Source organism: Fistularia commersonii, chromosome 19 (genome assembly GCF_037954325.1).
Source record: "Fistularia commersonii isolate RoL2024-O1a breed Wild chromosome 19, RoL_Fcom_v1.0, whole genome shotgun sequence".
Classification (NCBI taxonomy): Eukaryota; Metazoa; Chordata; class Actinopteri; order Syngnathiformes; family Fistulariidae; genus Fistularia; species Fistularia commersonii.
The window spans coordinates 16442972-16465848 of NC_141302.1; the positions used below are offsets into that span (position 1 = coordinate 16442972).

Below are 22877 nucleotides of genomic sequence, written 5' to 3' on the forward strand. Positions count from 1 at the left end.
AAAATAAAGGGAACACTTAAAAAACACATCCTAGATCTAAATGAATGAAATATTCTTATGAAATACTTTGCTCTTTACACAGTTGAATGTGCTGACAACAAAATCACACAAAAATGATCAATGGAAATCAATTATATCAACCCATGGAGGTCTGGATAAGAATCACACTCAAAATTAAAGTGTAAAAACAATCTCCAGGCTGATCCAACTTTGATGTAATGTCCTTAAAACAAGTCAAAATTAATCTGTGTTGCTTCCTGAGTGGACACTATGATTTCACAAAAGTGTGATTGACTTGGAGTTACATTGTGTTGTTCAAGAGTTCCCTTTATTTTTTTGAGCAGTATATATATTATATGGATACATTGCACATAATGTGGAACATAGCAAGCCTTTGTTTCATGTGTTGATGTTGATGACTAGGGTTTACAGATTATGAAAAACCAAAATTTAGTGTCTCGGAAAATGTGGTTATTACACGAGCTGAATTTAAAAAAAAAAGGATATTTTAAACAGAAATGTCAGGATCTGAAAAGGTTGAATGAAAAGGTTCATTTCTATGTACTCAAGGTAATCGATAAGGTGGACAGGAAGCCCAGGTTTCTTTGACTGCGACCTTCAGCTCATCTGCGTTGGTGGTCTGGTGTCTCATACCTTCCATAGTTTCTCTGCGTGCTTCGGGTCAGGCCAGTGTGCAAGCCTATTACTGAACTAACCTTGGCATTGAAGGCAGGTGTTAAGTCCTGCTGAAAAATGAAATCATCACCTCCATAAACCTAGTCAACAAAAGGAAGGAGGAAGTGCTCTCAGATGCTGTGGTAGATTTACTCCTTGAACTGTGGACTTCAGAAGACACAGTGGACCATCACCAGTACTTTACTCGGCAGATCAAACCGTCATTGACCGTGGATCAAGCAGCATGGATTTGATGGCGCCCCAATGGTCCGCCAGACTCTGGGACCTGGATCTCCAAAGGACAAGCAGAGTCTACTTTCCTGTGAAGTGAGGGCTCTGGACCTCTGAGCAATAGTCCAGTCCTTCTTCTTCACAGCCCGGGTAAGACCTGATGTTGTCTCTGTTGTCACCCCAGGAAGGTGACATTTGTCTGTGAGACCATTTAAAGGCTCAGAAAACCATTACCCATGTTTTGATTTAAAACAGCCTGGCTGTTCTGTCACCATGACTTTCCAATATTACAAACACAATATTCTAATTTTCAGAGGCACAGAATTTTGCGTTTCATTATCTGCACCCCATCATCATCAAAATTTAAGGAAATAAAGACCTGAAATATTTCACTCTATTTGTAAATGATCTATATAATACACTGCTCGAAAAAATAAAGGGAACACTTAGAAAACACATCCTAGATCTAAATGAATGAAATATTCTTATGAAATACTTTGCTCTTTACACAGTTGAATGTGCTGACAACAAAATCACACAAAAATGATCAATGGAAATCAATTGTATCAACCCATGGAGGTCTGGATTAGGAATCACACTCAAAATTAAAGTGTAAAAACAAACTCCAGGCTGATCCAACTTTGATGTAATGTCCTTAAAACAAGTCAAAATGAATCTGTGTTGCTTCCTGAGTGGACACTATGATTTCACACAAGTGTGATTGACTTGGAGTTACATTGTGTTGTTCAAGTGTTCCCTTTATTTTTTTGAGCAGTATATATATGGGTTTCATTTTAACTTTTTTAACTTTTTACTTAACTATTTAACTTTTTCATGCTATTCTAATTTTAGACGGATAGATAGATAGATAGATAGATAGATAGATAGATAGATAGATAGATAGATAGATAGATAGATAGATAGATAGATAGATAGATAGATAGATAGATAGATAGATAGATACATACATACATACATACATACATACATACATACATAAATAGATGATAAAATGAAACATCATTATGGAATGTATAAATGTATATTCTGTAAGGTGCAGAAAAGGGTTATAATGCATGCAGCTGAAATACTTGGGAAAACCAAGGATTACATCAATAGTAGTTTAAATTCTCTAAGGTATAAATCTATGTAGTATATTTTTTGGAATGACAATGAATGAACATTCATATAGTCATTCCTCAGAAGTAACAATAAAGAAACATTCATTCAAACAGTGACCTATACCTTAGAGCTGTTATGCCAACAACTGTTGAAATGATTTCACTTGTTTGTCAGTTCACTCTGCTGATTATTTAAATTGTTTTGTGTGTTCGTCCTTTTTTGCATTTTTTTGTCCTATATCCGGTAGAAAAACATTTTCAACAATGAAAGAAGCAACGGCTGAACAGAGGACTAAGGATGTGGTTTTGGTGACGAGACTCTTGTGCAAGAACCAGTACGACCTTGTTGTACTGACGCTTAGTGGACAAATAGGAGAACTGCAGGTAGGTCATTGACGCAAAGGGGGGAAGGAATCGGTTTGTATGTCCCTGATTTCTTCTCTTGTGTCCAGGTGGGTGTAGGATACCCAAGTAATGGTTCTCATATTCTCCTGATCACCGCTGCCATTGAGGACTGATGGCTGGCCATTCGTCCAGAGACGGCATTGTATTAGTGTGTGGCTGGGTGTGTGTGGGTCCAGATATGAATTTGAGTGCTCTGCGAGTAGGGTGTTGGAGCTGGCAAAGGGGGGATGGTTTGGAGAATAGATTGCTTTTGCAGCTCTTTAGAAGAACCTGTTTTTTAGCTGAGATGTATGGGTATTGATTGTCCTGTACTGCTTTCCTGATGGGAGCAGCACAAACAAGCTGTTGCCCAGGTAGGTTGCTTCCATTGCAATGTTCTTAGCCTTCATCTGCATCTGGGCATCACAAGGCCCTGTGCTGTTCTAACCACCTGGGCCAGCTCTTTTCTGTCGCATGCCGGCCAGCCACCATACCACACTGTAGCACTGAGAGATGATGGTTTCTATTGTCGATCTGTAGAAGTTGATGAGTGGCTGAGAGGAGAGCCCAGCTCGCTTCACCTTCTTTAGAAAGAAGATGAGTTGCTGGGCTTTCTTCACCAGGTGTGAGGTGTTAACAGCCCGGGTCAGGTCGGATGAGATGTGGATGCCCAGGAACCTGAAGCTGTCAACGTGCTCCACTGTATCCACATTTATATGAAGGTTAGCGCGTGCCATTCTCCTGGACCTCCGGTAATCCACAACCATCTCCCTGGTCTTGCTTGTGTTTAGGATGAGGTTGTTGTTTGAGCACCATTGAATTAGGAGCTGGATCTCTTCTCTGTAGAGGGTGTCAGCATTGTCGGATGTGAGATCCACCACGGTGGTATCATCTGCAAACTTGATGATGGTGTTGTTAATGAAATGGATGACAAGATAATCGTGTGTGAAGAGGACCGGGGTGACTATGCAGCCCTGCGGTGTGCCAGCGTTCAGGATCCAAGAGGAGGATGTGGAGTTCCCCAGCCTCACCACCTGAGGCCGGTTTGTGGGGAAGTCGTGGATCTACAAACACAGGGAGGCAGGCAGACCTATGTCGCGGAGCTTCAGGGCCAACTTCTCTGGGAGGACGATGTTGAAGGCTGAGCTGAAGTCCACGAACAGCATCCTGATGTGGGTGCTGGGGCATTGTAGGTGAGACAGGGCAGTGCGAAGTGCTAGAGAGACAGCATCTTCTGTGGAGCGGGTCTCCCTGTAGGCAAACTGTAGCCTCTCCTGCCCAGCAGGGATCCTGTCCTTGATGTGTCTGAGGGGGATCCTCTTGAGGCACTCTGTGATTACTGGTGTTAGGGCGACAGGACGGTAATCATTGAAGCAGGTGACGGTTGATCTCTTCGGCACAGGCACGATTATGAGGACTTGAGGCTTACAGGTGAACAGTTGCAGGGACAGATTGAAGATATCCAGAGAGACCCCTGCCAGTTGCTCTGTGCATGACTTCAGGGTCGGGCCTGACACCCGTGGTCCTGCTGCCCTGTTGGTGTAGATCTTCCTCAGGGTAGAGCTCACCTGATGCAGCTTCAGGGCGAGAGGCTGGCGCTGCATTTCTGGCTGAGGAAGATGTGGAGCGTCTCTGCAGCCTGACGAGTTGAAGTGAGCAAAGAAATGTTCGGGATGTCAGGCAGGGTGGGGTCGTAGCTGACCTGCTGGGCACTCCCTTTGCAGTCAGTGATGGCTCTGATGCCTCTTCACATATATTGACACACAACCATTCGCATTCTTCTTTTCCTTTGGGCCTTTTTCCTTCAGGGGGCGCTGCAGTGAATCCACCATCTCCATCTAACCCTATCTTTGTATCTTCCTCTCTCAAGCCAACTAACTTCATATCCTCTGTCACTACATCCATAAGTCTTCTCTTTGGTCTTCCTCGAGACCTCCTGTCTGGAAGCTCCAATTCCAGCATCCGTCTGCCAATATATTCACTGTCCCTTCTCTGACCTTCTGTCCAAAACACCTAACATGTGCTGTCCCTCTGACGGACTCATTCCTGATCCTATCCATCCCCCTCACTCCCAAAGCAAACCTCACCATCTTCATCTCTGCAAACTCCAGCTCTGCCTCCGGTCTTTTCGTTATCATAAAGCATCGCTGGTCTCCCTACTGTCTTGTACACCTTTTCTTTCATTCACATTAAAAGGTCATATAAAGAAAAACTACCGTTCCCACATCATACAGAGATATATGACCATTCCACTAAGAGGGGGGTCTTCTTGTTTTCCTCTTTTACCTCTTCCTGCCCTTCTTTTTTCAGTTTGATGAAACAGCTGAATGGTCTCCTACCTCTTGGGCAATGATAGGACATATGGGTGTGGGGTGATCAGCAGACTGATAGTAGGTGCTGGGATATAACACCGGAAGAGCTGTCATAGGGAAACTTTTGCAGGGGCTGCCTCCCACACTGCTGAAGAGGAAAACCAATGGTGTCTCCAGCATCACCCTTTTCCAACACCTCAATAATAATACCCTGACTTCACAGTTTTGCAAATGTTTCTGTCAGGTTGTGTTGCGTTTTAAAGTCTCAATCCAATTATTTATTGTAGCAAACAACTCAGCAGCTATTAGGAGAAGAAGATTAAACATTTACATAAAAGAATCCAAAAGGAAATATAAAACAAAAGTTAATTCTTTCCTTGCAAGAGTTGCATTGCAGAAACATGTCCCTCCCACAGGAAAGTTAATATGAAAACAGGATTTGATGCAGATGGAATTTTCAGCATTATTACATGGACTATGAATTTACTCTTAGCATCCAGTCCACATGCACTGATTGTTTGTGAGTGCCGAGAAGCAGAGAAACATTCTTCTCAGTTTATTCTTGTCACTATGGTAACAAAGCTGCAGGCCCTGAGGCGAAAGCACTGACTTGGTGTGTCTGTTTACGGTCCGAGGCGTCCAGCTGGAGGTTGATGGCCGTTCACAGGTCAGAAAGTTATTTTTTCTCAGATATCTGTGAATGTGGACAGGTCACGTACTAAGCTCAAAATGATGGAGTATTGTGACTCCTCCTGGATATCATTGGACAAGAAGCGAAATATGGAAATGAGGCATTTGGGTTATGCGGTGTCACTCAGTGATGGCTTTATGGAGTTGAGTCAAGTCAGATTTTTTTTATATGGCTATAAATCACAACCCAGTTGTATTAGGACATTTTCCATGTAGAGCATGTCTGGACCGCTCTTCAAAATGATTTACAGAAGGTCAGCATTCGCCCGTGAGCAAGCACTTGGTGACAGTGGTGAGGAAACATCTGCCTTTTACTGGGCAGGAACCTTGGACAGACCCCAGCTCAATGAGAGAGTGAGAAGGATAGAAAGAAGAGTGTGACTGAGACAGAGGGGGTTGGAGGGCCTGGAGGGACAGACACAAATCATCTCATACTAATAACGGTAGCACCAACAGTTAGATGGTAATAATTTAAATGATAAAATCATAGATTTGATAGTCAGATGCAAGGAAAGGTGCACAAGACAAGGGTGAGACCAAAGGAGTTTCCCCCATGAGGATCAATAAAGTTTATCTTATCTTATCTTATCTTATCTTACCAGCGATACTGTATAGTTAAGAAACATTGGCACTGATGAAAAGATGGGGGGGCGGGGGGGCAGAGCTGGAGGTCACAGAGATGAAGACGTCGAGGTTCTCTGTGGGAGTAAATATTGATTGGATCAGTAATGAGTCCATCAGATGTTAGATGTTTTGGAGAGAAGGTCAGTGAAACCAGACTGCGATGGCATGGTCAACAGTGACAACGGCGAGAACTGGATGAAGAATTATCCGGCGGAAACTGAATCCTGCTCGAATTAATGCAATAAAGTTCACAGCATTACAAATGCTAGTGTGCACAGACACACACAAACATATCCCATGATGGTCTTTTGTCAGTCCTCCCACTCTTTCGTCTGTTTTCAGAAGACTTCCATCGTTGGATGCATCAATGATGACAACAAGGAGGAGGACAGAGGTCTGATCGCAGGTTTTGTTGAGTGGAGCAACCATTACCACCTCCTACTCAATATCTCCAAGACCAAGGAGGTGGTTGTCGACTTCCGGAAGAATCAGAAGAGACATGCACCAATCACCAACCATGCTGAGGGGGTGTAGATAGTGGACCCTTCAAGTACCTTTGGGTCCACATCAACAACAACCTGGACTGGTCACACAACACTGATGCACTCTACAGGAAGGGTCAGAGCAGGATGTTCCTAAGGAGACTGAGGTCATTTGATGTCTGTAGAGGGCTCCTCAAGACCTTCTACCAGGCTACGGTAGCCAGAGCACTCTTCTTCGCTATAGTGTGCTGATGGGGCGGTGGAAGGACTGCTGAGGTCAACAGGCTAAATAAGATAGTGAGGAAAGCCTGGTTGGTGGTGGGACTGAACCTGGACCATCTTCAATTGGTGGCAGTGGGGAGGTTGAAGGACAAAGCTATCCTAGACAATCCTAGACAATCCTAATCGCCCCCTGCATAATGAGCTTCAGACGCTCCTTTGCGGCCAGGGCCATCAGACTGTACAACAGCAGTCTGCACCTGTGCTGCTTCCACAACCTCTCCACCTTACCCCATTCACATGTCATGCCCTAACTCTGCTGTCTTTCTTATCCTTGCTGGTCCCAGACTGCACTCATCCTTTTTTTTGTTTATTTATTTCATTCATTGCTATTGTCACTCTATTTACATTGTGGTTTACTTCTGGTTGTGTATTTTTCACCCTTACTGTTCCTTTATGTTCTCCATATTTATCCCTGATGATGTTGCTGTTGTTGTCTGTCTGTTTATTTGTGGATGTCTTGCTATCTCCTGTATTCTGTCTCTATTTATATTTATATTTATATTTATATTTATATTTATATTTATATTTATATTTATATTTATATTTATATTTATATTTATATTTATATTTATATTCATATTTATATTTATATTTATATTTATATTTATATTTATATCTATTTATTTTTTCAATCTTTTGACAATATAACTGTCTACGCTGTTGTGACAAAGGGGGATCAATTAAGTTAACCATGTTTTTGAGAGAGACAGACAGAAAAACAGATAATGTGAGAGTCACCTTCAAGTCGCAGCAGCGTGATGTTCTGATAGCTGGATTCATGTCAACACCAGTCCATCACTCTGAGTTGAGAAGCTCTTAGACTAAAACAGTCCATTTAAGCAACAGCGGCCGTCCTATAACAGCAATCACCTCTCCCTCACTATTCAACACACCAAACTGGCTCCCATTGCTTTTCTTCTGTGCAGGAGAATTATACGGAAAATGTACATTTATATGCAAAGGCAATACATGATTAAAAGACAAGTGAACTCTAAACGTGTTCGCTGTAAAAACATTATGAATGTATTAAAAAAAATAGATGGATTAAACAAATCAAATCATCAGTATGTCTATATTCTTCATTTTCATATTGTCAAATGGTGAATGTTCAGACCACATTCTTTCCACGGGGGAGCGGTAATGAGCCGAATTTGTTGGTTTCCAGCCAACGGTCGGAGCGGAAAGGAAGGAGACGTGTGCGCATGCTCAGTAGGAGAAGGGGCTGCTCCGCGTAGCAGCATCTGGTAGAATGATATCTCACACAGACATGGACTGTCAACGTTAGCCTTATTGTATACGTTTGCATTCAGCCGGGCAGTTAACGGTCATTCTTTATCTGTTGCGCAGCGGTACATTAAAAGACTGTCAGCGAGAATGGTAAGTCGCCGCATTTCATTCATTTTACTCTCTCCAAAGACAAGAATGAGTTAATAAGCTAGTGCTAACAAGGTGTATGATTTCAGGAAGTGCCGACTGTACCTGTTCCCTCTACCTGGCCGTTCTTAGCATAGGTGTCACGGCTTTATGTTTGAAATAATCACATGTAACTCACGTCCTTTTTAACTCGTAAGACATTGCATGAATGGTATTTAGACCAAAAAATAAAAATAAAATAAATTGTATTTATGTTTAATCATCTCTGTGTACTAGCTTCCTCTGTATGCCTAACGACCCATTTTCCAGGATATAGACCGTGTCAACAAACGTAAGGTTAGCAGCTGCTAGCTGCTCGGCTCTCCGTTCATGCTGTCTGCATGGCTGTGGAATGGATATGCACAAATTAATTTCTTCTGTAAGGAAAACAAGTTTTTTTTTCGATAATTCACGTTTCAAACAGAAGGAATCAGATACACCGTCGTTGATCCGTCCCAGATGGAAAGAATACAAAGTAAATTAGTTTATGCAAATGACCTAGAAACCAGTAACAAAGTAGTTTTGCTTCAGAAACTAGAGAAAAATTGTGAAACACTTAAGGGAAAAAGACCAGAAAGTCCAATAAAATGATCGGACAGCTCAGGACTATCAATGAAAAGTAACACTTTATTACCTTGTTCTGGTGAGTTATGCTTTTTTTCATACTACTCTTTTAAATTCTTTTTTTATTAGGAAACCAGCAATCAATCTGCCTTATCGAAATGTTAAGAAACATGTCTATAAATTAGAAGACATTGTATGAAAAGGATCCAGAACTTTTACTAACACATTGGATCGAACATGACAAACAGCAATCAATTGTTATAGTAATGAAATCATACATTTAAATGTCAGGCTGGTGATCTAGGTCAAATATCCTTTGTGATTCCTTTTGTGATTAAACTGCTATGAGAGTTACCCATTTTTGTCATTTGAAGAGGCAAAACGTAAGTTCAGTGTTAGACCCTTTGAGACTGTTAATTTATTACACAAAGTGTTGACAGAAATGTGCTACTCAGCACCATCAACCAAAGATAGAGACACCCCTTTAACACTACTGTTATCCAAATACTCATCAAGCAGTGTTTGAATGACTTTCTTCATACCATACTGCTGCTCTCAACATCAGACCACAACCCATGTGTTTTCTTAAGTTCACAAGATACCACCAATTCACATTCAAAAGTTAACAAAAGACAAATTGATTTGTTAATCATTCAGTCTTTAAGTTGTTAAGTGATTCTGTGCCCATCAACACTTGTTCAATACACATAAAGTTGATACTGAAAAGCCCACATTCTGTAAATATTGACATGTACTTTTCTCTTGCCTCCATTGAAACTACTGCAAATGAGCAGAAGTTATATGTTTTGAAGATACACAGAGCATTTTGTGATCTGCTGTATGATTTGCAGTAAAATGTGCTTGCCTTGGAAAAAGTGGGCCAGGCTCCATCTTCCGAGTAGACGCCTGCCCTAACCTTCAGGCCGCTTGTAAGAAGGGATCAGTACAGCTGCAGCTAGTACGTCCCATGGTATTTAAAAGAGATGTCCTTTTATAAGGACCTAGCACTGACTTCTATACACTGGTTGATTTAAGACAGACTAACTATGACCATTGTGTGACCCCAGACATCATAACCTGAGGAAAGAAAAAAATATTCCCTCCATTTTTCTTTTTAACATTCTAGATGTCTGTGAGTTTCAGATAATGGGACAAAGACTGTCAGGGAACGGTTTGCCCTTTCTGGGATGTAGAGAAATGGAGCAGGGTTTAATTTTCCACAGTAGTGGCTGCTACCCAACCATTCAGGATCAATTTGACAGTTTCTGTCATTGGCTTGAAAACAGTTTGCTTGAAGCACTTGTTGATGTTGCTGCTGCGATCAAACATTAGCCAACTGGTCACCCGTGTGGCCTGGAATGCTGTAAAACACAATGACGGAGTGCTGTCTACTTTTGTGTGGGCTTTGACAGCGATGCCTGGCTCAGTGGTGTAATGGTCAGTGACCATGATTGACACCATGACCTCGGTTAGAGACTAGATAAGGGTTTTGCTACAGTGATTATTTGCTACAAACTTACAACTAAAAACTCATTGTAGAGGCAGAAACCTTGAATGCGTCAAGGAACAGTATGGTACTGGATTTTAGTATGTTTTCTTTTAATGCCAAAATGGCACAATTAAATTTCATATTGAGCATAGGTTAATTGATGCTGATGAGCCCAAAAGACGTTTCCCCAAAGTTGTACATTGAGACAATACCAGTTGTAAAATGATTGTTTTGAGAGTTGCAACCCTCTCAATGTAACTCATTTAAGCAGCCTTATTTTTGAGTTTGATCCGACAACATTTGAAAGTTTTGAAGAGCCACAAGATCAAATTTTTTTTACCACTCAAGTGGCCTCTGGCTTAACTGGATGCTATTTGCGAATGCTTCTTGTTTTCTTGTTCTGATCACACCCTGAAGGATCAACCAGGAAAAGTTCACTGACTTTGTTTTTCTACATCATGTGACCCTGTGCGTGAAAATCAATGTGTAATGTATTTTATTCCATTATAGTAGTGGTTTGCTAGTATAATATCACCAAACTCACAGAGTAACCTGCAGCTGAGATGCAGATAAGTGATGACTGCCTATACTTTACTGAGTAGTAAAAACAAAGATATATGAACACCTTTATTTAAACTATTTAGTGAGTTCAGCCTGACCTCCACCACACCTGTGTGACATTGCTTTGATAAATATTGGAGAAAGAAGGCTGTTTGATGAAAGTCAGACTTGTAAACCCTAAGTAAACCAGTGCTGGTAAAGTATGACAAGCAACACATTCCAGTGAAGATAGAAAGAGTTCTGGTCTCAATAACGTTTCGAGAGTACCTTCCTTTGCGTAACATGATTTACGTTCTGGCCCAAAAGAAGTCTTTCGGGTATACTTTTTGCCCATCCATTTGCAAAGCTGTAGTCATATCTTCACATCTGTGGTCCAAGATCAGCCGGCGTGATCAGATAAAGTGATCAGTTTATGGGCATGGTGATGTTTCCCTCCATGACAGAAAGTCCTCCAGACTCCTTGATTTTGAGATAATGCGAAGTCCTTCCCGTTTTTCTTAAAGGAACACTCTTGTAAAAGATTTTCACATCTTTTTAACACAATTTTCTGCAAACCAGAAGCCCTCAATTCATCTTTTAGTTTGAACATTGTGTCCTTCCCTTCATCCTGCCCATTGCCATACAAGTGTGAACATCACTTTTTGAATTTATATGATATATTTGCGCTTAATTATCATCACAAGTAGCAATTTCTTTCTGCAATCTGGCATGTTGCTGCAGAAAGAAAGAAACATTAGTGTCATGCTGTGAATCTGTCAGAAAAAGACAAACTTTGTCAACTGCTTTCTTCTAAAGATGGTATGAGCCTCGTCATGTTCTATCTGATGTTGCTAGTCCAGAAACACTGGCCCTTGTTGTCAAAATAACTCCAGACCTGGAGTTTATTTCCCCCCCCATAATAAGATGGCCTAAAAGAAGGAACATATAAGGTTGTGGGTGGTTGTCGCTCTGTTGGGATCTCCCTCCAATTGGAAGGCTGGTGGTTCAATAGCCGATTCCCTCCACCTGCATGCTGAAGTGTCCTTGGGCAAGATGCTGAACCCACCGTTGCCCCTGATGGTCTGGCACAACAACTCTTCTGCTGTCGGTGTGTAAGTGAGTGGGTGACTGGAATTCAGTATGAAGCGCTATGAAACCGCAAGGTTGATGAAAGCGCTCAATAGGTGGAAACCATAATACTATGGGTCCAAGCACAGTGGCTGACCCTTTTGTAATTCAAAAGCATCATGAAATATCACAACCAATTGATCCAGTTGGTAGTAGGTAGTAGGATTAGGGCTTCCTTCACCATTGAAGTCTCTGTTGTAAAGCTATTGCATTTCTTTGCTGCCAAAGTTCTCTGGATTTGCCCAAGTACAAATCTGAATTATGGAAAATGGTTCATTAGGCCCACCTCTGTCCGCTCTGTCACTCTGTAGCAACTAGTGCTTGGTAGCACCTGCTGATGCATTATTTTTTCCAGTGTAAGTTCAAACCAAGTTCCTTCATTGTACCCAGTAATGCATTTTGACTACTAGATGCTGCCGTTCAACTCCATTTTTAAAATTACTGTGCTTAAACACTTTTTTTGGTGATTTATTTATATGTTTAATGGTATTGCATTGAACTGTGGACTTCCACTTAATGGAAAAATGTCACTGCATCATCATTATAGGTAGTGGGATACTTTAAATTATCCTTTGCTAGTCTGATATAGTTACTAAACTGTCATATTTGTTTTTAGAATGTATGGCAAAATTTTCACGACATTGAAGGAAGCTGTTTTTGTCGTATTAAGTTTGTCCCCAATGTTTTTGCAGATGCGCTTCATGCTGCTGTTTAGCCGGCAGGGAAAACTTCGGCTGCAGAAATGGTACACAGCCACCGCTGAGCGCGACAAGAAAAAGATGGTCCGGGAGCTGATGCAGATAGTGCTCGCACGCAAACCAAAAATGTGCAGTTTTCTAGAATGGAGAGACCTCAAGATTGTCTACAAAAGGTAAAATGCGGAACCATCAATTCTCATTGATGCACATTCTTTTCTGTTTGCTGTTTTACTGTGATAATGAACCAACGCTCACAATGCTTCCTGTTTTCCCAACTTCATTTTGATGTTAATGATAAATTCAGTTTTTCAAGTTGATGTTTTTAAGCTTCTCATTTTTAGTATTTCATTACATATCTGACTGACATCCTCCTCCACTGTGTCTATAAATGATTTACTAAGTCTCCCAGAGTTTTCATGTTACAACCTGTCAAGCCCATAGTTAAAATCCCATCTTTGACGCGCCCTATACCAACTTCACTGGATTAGAGCGCTTCTGTCTTGTCAGGTTTAAACCTGCTTCTTGAGGCGCTTACTGGTACTCCCATCTCTGCCAGAGCCACGCCTGTGTTTATTGAATTCATAGTTGAATTGCTCCCTGGCATTTGATAAAATTGAGGGAAATCACACCCATACCAACCCAGAGATAACTGAATTTTTGGGAAAGTTTTGTTAAGCAGTACAACTAATTAGATAGAAACTCCACTCTTGGTGTTGTGAGCCCCAAAGGTTGACCCTCAGATAAGTCTTCTTCTACCTTGATTTTTGCTGAGCTCATTCTTTGTGCCAATGAAATCTCCTGTATGGTACAATACCCTGTTAACAAGTATCACAGTCCTGTCTGGGAAAGCAAGTACTGTGCCCTGAATACAATTGTCTTTTTCAATGCCAATTCACTAATTTTTGTCTGACCGTTTTATATTAAAGGGGTTAATGTACCGGTACTCCAGTAACACAGGCTAACTTGTCATTGAATACTAAACAAGTAACACAGGCTACAAATAAAGCCAAAAAAAATAAAATCGATCACAGCACATTCCATTACAGTCTGAAAAATCAAATTGAAGAAAGGACAAAACATCTAATAGATGGAGGACTAACTGAAAAGCAGAAACATGCATTTTTATTGATCACTAAAATGGAACAGTATTCCATTTCCATTTATAGCTTTTGTGTGTGTGTGTGTGTGTGTGTGTGTGTGTGTGTGTGTCTGTGTGTCTGTGTGTAGGTATGCAAGCCTTTATTTCTGTTGTGCCATCGAAGAACAGGACAATGAGCTGATTACACTGGAAGTCATTCATCGCTTTGTGGAGCTGCTGGATAAATACTTTGGCAGTGTAAGTCACTCAAATTCTGAGACATGCCATGTATGAAGGGCTGACGAGCACCAGCAACAACCGTGTAAGGGACATTTTCTTGCTGTGAGCATTTTGCCGTTCTTAATGTAGAGAAATAGAATTTCTGAGGTTCCACTTTTAAGTTAGGATTGTGAATGAATCGCTAAAGGTCAGGTTCAGTTCAAGCTCAAAATTAATCTATGCATTTTCTTGTGAAAGAGCCATGTCGTGTGTGTGTGTGTGTGTGTGTGTGTGTGTGTGTGTGTGTGTGTGTGTGTGTGTCTCTCTCTCTGTAGGTGTGTGAGCTTGACATCATCTTTAACTTTGAGAAGGCCTACTTCATTTTGGACGAGTTTCTGATGGGAGGTGAAATCCAGGACACGTCAAAGAAGAGCGTCCTCAAAGCCATTGAACAAGCCGACCTACTGCAGGAGGTACTCAGAGGTTTTCTCTATTTCTGCCCCTTTTTCTCTCCTACTAACCATGGCTCTAACTTAACTGCTGGATTGCAGGTGCAGAGCCTCGTAGTCCCTTGTAGTTCTCTGCTCTGATGATAACGATTACAAAGCTCCTTTGGTGGCTCACAAAAACTGGTGCGGTTCCAAATGGTGTCACTATATCAGCAGACATTTATGTCTTTGATTGTGTGGCTTACGGGAAAAGATGGTGACTCTGTGCTGAAACTACTTCCAGGGACGTTTGGGGATTTGAAATCTCTCAAACTATTATTTGGGGATGTGGAGCTCAAAAGCTCAGGGACCATTCTGGTGTCTATTGCTTGGCAGCAAGGCGAGAATGACTGCAAGGCAGGGGAGGGTCAGCCGCCATAATGCAACATTTTTAGAGCCATGCATCACATCGCTGCTAATGCTTGAGCCTTATTATTTGTGTCAGACACTATGTTGGACATCATGATTTCAGTTGCCGAAATCAATAGTAGTTGAGGTGCAGGGACATAATAGCAGCTTTGTAAGTACATATGATGTGCTAAAGACAAACCATGCACTTGCAGAAATAAAAAAGAAAATAATTTCTCTCCAGAATGGTTCATTCCACAGTCTGAGCCTGGAAGGCCACAAAAGGGGTTACTTTGAGTACTTGGACCTTTATGTTTATAGATGTCCCAAAACATGTTGGTTTTTTGTGTCCTCCCGTCATTATTTTCCATTTGAATGATAGTGGTCCCAGCCACATAAGGAAATAGACTCCTGGCTTGAAGACACTGGAATGTTCCTTGGAGTGCATTGATACATTTACCTAAATAATAAGAATGTACAAGGGATATTTTGACTGTTTTGGCTCAGACGTCTCCAATTATTTTCTTCTACTATAGTGTTATTCAGAATACCTTGGTAAAATTCTGTAACCTGTTACAAAGGTCTCAGACATTATCCGATGCTCCCATATGCCATAGAAAAATCCAGAGAAACAAATGTTTATTTACAGTTTAAGATTTGTTTTTTAGTATATTGTTAATAGAAAATAAACAGCAGCCATATTTTGTATTTATGAATTATCTGCGTGAACGCATGGTCTGGAGTCCGTCAGTGGGGAGAATAAAGTGAAACTGAGCTGGGCTTATTTGCCCAGCTTTAGGAAATTATAGTAACGTGAGAGATATTGATTTTCTCTCATGGTTTTCTTTCCAGGAGGATGAGTCGCCCAGGAGCGTGTTGGAGGAGATGGGCTTGGCGTAGTACACCACACAGATTGTGAGAGACCAGAATCCTAGCCAGAAGGCTGGATAGATGGGGGGGCGGGACAGTACGTGGGTTGGAACATACTTCCACTGACAACACTGCTTTTGTGTTTGTGTGGTTCGGGGGGGAGCCGAGGCGCAGCGTTTGACTTGGAAACAGTCTGAAAGGAATGGAACTCGCCCTGTAGTCTTGTGTAGATACGTGATTTAATGTGGAGTGCAATTAACTTGTTAGTGTGACAGCAGTGTGTGTGTGTGTGTGTGTGTGTGTGTGTGTGTGTGTGTGTGTGTGTGTGTGTGTGTGTGTGTGTGTGTGTGTGTGTGTGTTCAAATGTTTGGAAGTTGAAACGAAGTTGAGCTCTTCTGACGAGAAAGTCGAATTGACCCTCCACAGATAGTGGAGACATGGCGAAGCAAGCTTGTGGTCCGACATTTTTGGAAAGAGCCGGTTGAACCGTCGTGCAGACTCACTCGTGGAATTTAGGGAATAATAGGCAAAAGCAAAGATAAGAAAACAGAAAATACTTTTGAGAAATAAACCTGGTTTTACTGTATATTTTTCAACAAAAGACCAAAAAACATGTGTGTGTATGTCTGTTGATACTTTCGGACCTCCCTGCTGGGTACAGTACTTTTCGAAACTGCTGTTGAATACACAGAAACATATTGCATTCGCCAGAGGAAAACAAATATGAAATCCTGAGCTCACAATGACAAGTGATTTATTTTTTTATTTTTAACCTTAATTTAATTGTACACTCTTTCGTATCACTTGTTTCCTCCTCCTGGAAAAGACAATCCAAACACAATCATTAAAGACCCTTTTCAATCGGAGGACACAATATTTCCTTAATTTTAGAATCTCGTTTTTCCATTTCTTTTTCCAAGAACATATGTAGACATCTAGAATTTTTTTTGCCTCTGAATCACACGAGTTACATTTGAAACATCTGTCTGAATAGAAAACTGATGTGAGGTTGATTGACCTGCATGAAAATACTTGAACATTTAAGAGAGAATATATTACAATTTAAGGTCTCATTTAGACCATTGAGAGATAAGAGCTCAGGATGATGAAAATTACATTTTATTGGAGAATGCAATGTGATTCCAAACAAATATAACCTCATTCTTTTTTTAAATCTTACTTTCCTAGTTCTTGGATGGGGCAGACTTTGTTGGTGCCTCTTTTGAACAATGGACCAATCCCCGTTCAGTAGTCTCCTGAGTAATTATGGCTGCTGGGTTGTTGCTGCATGTGTAAAGGGTACTGACTTAAACTTTCAGTGTATATCATTTGTGAAGAATATAACATGTCACCCAGTGTAGGACCATGGACTAGTTCAGTTTTTTGCAGTGGCAGCACATTAATAAATATTTCAGGTTTTGGACATTAACCGTTGATTTTGGACCTCAAGTTTGATTTGTTGACGTTCAGAAATGACCATATAAAACCAGACTGACACCTGCTTACTTTTTGTCATTACCAGCATAAGAGATGATGCGTTTCGTTGTTATCTGCACACGTGGGTGAAATTATCAGTAACCCTCTGAAAGACGAACCCACAATGGTCACTGAAAAAAAACATAATAATTGCACAGCCAGCAATCAAACCATTTCTGTAACTGTCAGTGTTTAAAATGCCCCCTTGGTCAAATAATTTTTGATCTTTTCAAGGGTTATTGTCTTTTTTTGTTCAGGTAAATTTTATCTGGTTTATTTATTTATTTTTTTCTTAAATGATTCTTGGGCCACATTCAAAAGCAATGTCTGGTTCTAATTGGTCAATTTCCATTTAGAATTTATCAATCTCCATGGGGAAATTCATTCTCTGCAATTAACCCATCATGGATGAACCATGATCTGTAGGCATGCCGTCCACCAGCACCAGGGGAGCAGTTAGGGGTTCGGTGTCTTGTTCAACAACACTAGGAGGTGCTGGGAATTGAAAAAGGAATGTTCTGCGCCACGCCGCCCCTATTTATTGTTACTTATGTCAGTTTCAATTTCTTTCAGTGACCATGTTGGTTTTATTAACATTTTGTCCACATGAGTAAGTGGAGTGACACATCTTTAAATCTAGCAAGGGTGTAATCTTACAAACCCCAATTCCAATGAATTCTCAAGTAGGGATGTTGTGTAAAATATTAATAAAAACAGAATACATTATCATTTTCAAACAATATTTGGTTGAATACACTCAAAAGACACACATTTTCAATAGGAGACGAGTCTGGACTGCAGGCAGCCCAGTCTAGTACCCGCACTTTTATTACGAAGCCAAGCTGTTGTATTGCGTGCAGAGCGTGACTTAGCATTGTCTTGCTGCAATAATCTGGGACGTCCCCGGAAAAGATGCCGCTTGGATGGCAGCGTGTGGTTTTCCAACACCTGCATGTATGAATATTTCAAACAGGTGGTTTTTGAGCATTCCTCCACTTCCCCAGTATTTTGTTGCCTGTGTCCCAGCTTTTTTGGATTGTGTCGCAGACATCAAGTTCAAAATGAGCGAATATTTGCAAAACAAAAAAAATAACAACTTTTATCAGTTTGAACATTAAATATCTTGTCTTTAGAGTGTATTTGTTGAAATATAGTTTGAAAGTGATATGCAAATCATTGTATTCTGTTTTTATGTACTTTTTACACAACATCCCAACTTCATTTCAACTTCAACAAAATCACATTTCTGTTCGATTGGGAACTCTGTGCAGTTGGATAATTGAACCTTTAATAAAGGAACCCTTAACTTTCACACTCAACTTTACCCCTTATGCCCAATATTTAATTGACATTAGGAGTTTATTTAGCATTTTAGGATTTCCAAGGTATCAAACGGTACATGGTTAGGATCTGACTGTATTTTGGCAAATGCATTTCATACTGAGCTTGTAACCAAGTAGCCAGGCAAGCTGCCTTTGTTACGATATTCCTCTTGAAGTGTAGAAAAAAAAATGCAGATTACAAGATGTAGTGGATACAATGCCTGCCATCATGCTTCCTAGGCAGAAAGGAATGTGAAAAAACCCTAGAGATTTCAATAGAATTAAGTTAAAAGTTAATATGTACAGTATGTATGACAGAGTTCTATCGCGGTCTTACCTTCTAAATGGTCTCAGATTATTTAACTATACTCGCTTGTTATATTACATTTTGGTTTTTTTTTCCTTGTCCTAAATGTTGCATCCAGAGCTCTTTTCTTCATGTAGGTCAGCCATAAACTTAGCGAATTATTTAAATTTAAAGAGATTGGTATGGATCTTATTTAAGGATTTTTTAACGTTGTGTTATTTTGCTTCATACTTGACCTTTATTTAGCATAATGGTAATTCTACAGTGGACAGATAACACATGCTACACGTTCTGTTAAACTGGAATTGTTTATAATATTATTATATCAAACCTTTTTTTCTTGCCAATAACTGCAAATTTCATTTTTTTAATCATATAGGCTAGTCTATGAATTATGAATTCAGTAAAATTAACATTGTAAAGTTGTCATTTCTCACTCACTCTGTCACCAGATAGCTTTTAAACAGACTGTGCAGTCACATATGATCTAATGTTAGCAGATAATATCTGTTTCCTTCCTGTTAAATCATTTAGATAATGTGGTGACTTGATCTTTTGTGATTCTTGGAAGAGTTGAGTTTCTGTCTCCAGATCTCATCTCTGAAACTGTGAGAATCACTTTTACAAATTAGCATTCCGGGTATTTGTCCGTTTTGCCTCTCCAGCCATTTGAGCTGATTTGGGCTTACAGTTTTCAATGATGACCCAAAAACACCTCTATCTTGGGCTATGAGCTCAAAGTCAGTTCTAATTTGGAAATCATAACAAAACACCCGTCTCCAGGGAGGCTCCAGGGATTATTACCTGCTCTTGTCAGACATTGCAGAACTGCATGGGATCTGAGAATGCAAGGCATCGTTATGGTTGAAGTGAAAAACACGAAGGCAATGTGAAACGATCATGAGAAGCTGATACCTGCTCGACTAGCTTTACATCGAGACCTTGTGGTTTTAGTTTTTCTGGAATGTTGTACCTTGAGTGAGTAGAGGGCTTGAGGAAGAACTGTGAGCCTTGTTAAGTGGCGAAGGAGCTTATCCAATGCGTCAAATGTGAAATTGGATAAAAATGACATTGCAAACAAAGCGTGGCCGATGTTGATAGGTTGTGCTGTGGTCATGGCAACTCTGGCTAGCTGATCTGTAATACTAAGCAAAACCAATCTGTTTCAATAAATATATAAAGGGAATATAGAAGTTGCAACACCCCGAGAGGCCAATGTATCTTATCTAATGTTTCACCTGTGTTGTGATGTCATTTGCGTTCAGATCACACCCTTAAAACCACAGTTGCTCCCATAGTGTGGAGGTTATAGTGGAGGTTCAAGCACATAAACAGAAGAGATTGTCAAAACCCACAAAATAAGATGGAAGGGTGAGGGAGGTCAATGGGAATCGGGGGAACGAAGGGGCTCAAGGTCAACTAGTGTGCTTTGTTAAACCTAAACATATCTGCTGTGTTTAAGATAACTTTGCGACAGATGTCCGAGTCAAAAAGTAGAATCGGTCTGTTGGAAGTGAAGTTAGACCCCTGACCTCTGGTATTCCAGCACCAGCCATTGGGTCGCTCCAGCAGTGGTCTGACGGAGACATCCTGCTTATGCAATTTAACAGCAAGAGAATCGAGAGAGGAGTTCATGACAGTAGAAGCAGACTTTGTTGTAGATTTTGAGAATTGGACTCAAATTTTGGGAGGAAGTTCTGTTGCTTCCTAGCAGTCATCTGCAATGTTTATCATGCCTATGATAGGTCTGAATGTATTTTGGGAAATATAAACCCTTCCTCATCGTCCCATCGTTTCAGTGCCTCAGATTGGCATTGGGTATGTGTGTTTGTGCGTGCTTTGTTGTGTTTGGTTTGATTGCATCAGGATGGTAAGGAGCCCAAATGCAGAGTCTACTCGCCGTTATCCTCAAACCTGTTTCAGTGTCAGCCAGTTCGAAAGTTCCAAAATAAACACAACCCACTCGCCTTTTTTTTCACAAGCTATTTCAGGTAGCAGAGGTTCTGCTTTTCAGCAAGCTTGAGTTAAGGCGCTACAGTTATGCCTTGTTGTCTTTGTAAAACTGCATGGAGGCCTGCCGGAGGCGTGCCGTGCTGCCACCGAGCAGACAAAGGGACGTATCTACTGTATTTCGCAATTTCGTCTTTGGACTCCTTTTCATGAATAATCTGGGAAAAAGAAAGTGACCGATGGTTTGGCCATATGTTTAAAGGCCAGCGTGGTGATGTGAAAATGAAAGCTAAGATGTGTTCAAGCCATTTCCTCAAAAGGACGGGGACAAAGGTCAAGCTGAGGAAACAAAAGAGAAATGATTGTCAATTCCATCGCTCTAAATGAATTGTACATTTGTTAGCCATTTTGTCGGCGGACCCCTTAATTAATTAGCAATATTTTCATCCCTAATCAGTTGGCACAAACTACCCCTGTACCAACTTTACTGAACCTGTACAGGTCCATGTCAAAGGTTTAGCTCTCTCTGTTGTTGACTGCAGAATTGGTGTGAAACATCACTCGGTTGCGTGTAAACAAGCTAAACATTACGAAATTGTCTCTTTACCGAAGAATGGGAATCCTTTTGTTAAATCCTAATTGGATGAACAATTATAAACATGTGCGATGGGTCTCAAGCAGTAGTGCTTAAGTTTGATCTGAACCAACCAGACAAAGCTTTTTAGTAAATATGCAAAGAATGTATATAAAGCAGAGAAAATATAATTCTCTGCAGTACTTTGAAAAATGTGTGTGCTGGTGCGTTCGCACTACCCCTGATGTGACCCAAAACGGAACGGATGTGACTATGCCAACAGCAGTGTAAAATCTCAAGGACATGTTTTAACTGTATTCAGGAAAGTAAATTGTCTCATAGTATCCACTGGATGTGGGGGAAAAGGGATGAATTAATCAGCAACTTATACAAATTGTTCTGTTTGAGAAAAATACATCAGTTACTCCTGTGATGCTTTCAGACAATATTTCTTGTACTGTACTATGACAAAATAATACCTTGTTTGAGTAACGTTCTTGAAAAAATCTCACGGTAACCTAGTTATTTGATGTGAAGCCTGTCACCATCAAAATGGGGTGCTTTCAACAAAGTACACATTGAGTTTATGAATGCCTTACAACACTGTTCTTACTTAAACTACACTCTTGCCAAACATAGCATCAAATAGCTTTTCTTCTCTTTCTAACTTGACGAAAATACTTGTATTACTTTTTTTACATTTTTAGGCAGAAACCTACTGCTCTTCAACAAGACCCCTCTTTTAATTTCGGTGTAACAGATTCAGGCTGAAATATGTGTGACCAAGTTATGACTGTATTCTCTGGTGGCTCCTTCCAGGCAGAGGCAGATCACATTGGCGGACTAATGATAACAGCAGCTCTGGATTGCCTCCTGGTGGCTTTTTGCAGAACAAATCATCTCACTGCATCAATTTTTAATCAGATAGGAAGTACATAATGACTGCCATTTAGAGTAAATTTCTCTTACTTCTGATTAAATATGTGTCCACACGGTCCAAAGGCATGTTGTGGCCGAACAGCTGTGTTTGGCCTAGTGTTTTGGGGGGGGGGGGAGAAACGACAAAAGCAACAAGGCGAAGAGCGGTGGACTTACGCCCTTGTCCATTGCTCTAAGCTGAAGATATCTCCGATCCTGACCCTTGCTGCTGCTTCCTATCTCTACAGGATCTCTCTTCTACTTTTTTCGGTGTTTTGCTCCCCCCACCCGCAACACTTTATTTGTGTTTTAACTTTGGTGGTTGGACTGTCACTGCATCTCATGCAATAACTTGAACAATTTAGCAGTTGCTTTTAGTTTGACAATGAACTAATTCATGTAGGAGATTTACGATGATCAATTTCTCGCCCGATGTTGCTTCGCCCTTTTCTGGAGGAAAAGACTAGTGTCTGGAGATGCAAAGAGACCTGGTGTAGGAAAAGCAGAATCTCAGCAAAGCTGTCCGATGTTCTCCTGGCAAAGGTTCAAAGGACTCTGTGTGGGAGTTATTTTCTAAAGAATTAAAACATTTTAAGGAAAAATGGAAAATTGTGTCACTTCTCTGTCTTTTCTGACTGCCTGGATGAAATGAAAGGTCTTTTACTTTTGTTTAACTATTTGGTCAAAACGCATA

The 22877-nt window shown here is 40.6% G+C and overlaps 1 protein-coding gene across 1 annotated transcript; it reads left to right on the forward strand.

Moving 5' to 3' along the window:
- The first annotated feature begins 8009 nt into the window (after window positions 1–8009).
- LOC147223930 (AP-1 complex subunit sigma-1A) lies at window positions 8010–16948 on the forward strand. The gene is made up of 5 exons (XM_086165773.1): window positions 8010–8178; window positions 12628–12806; window positions 13861–13969; window positions 14266–14403; window positions 15619–16948. Exons 1-5 carry the CDS (start codon window positions 8176–8178, stop codon window positions 15664–15666), a joined length of 477 nt encoding a protein of 158 aa, XP_086021899.1. The 5' UTR covers window positions 8010–8175; the 3' UTR covers window positions 15667–16948.
- The last annotated feature ends 5929 nt before the right edge of the window (window positions 16949–22877 follow it).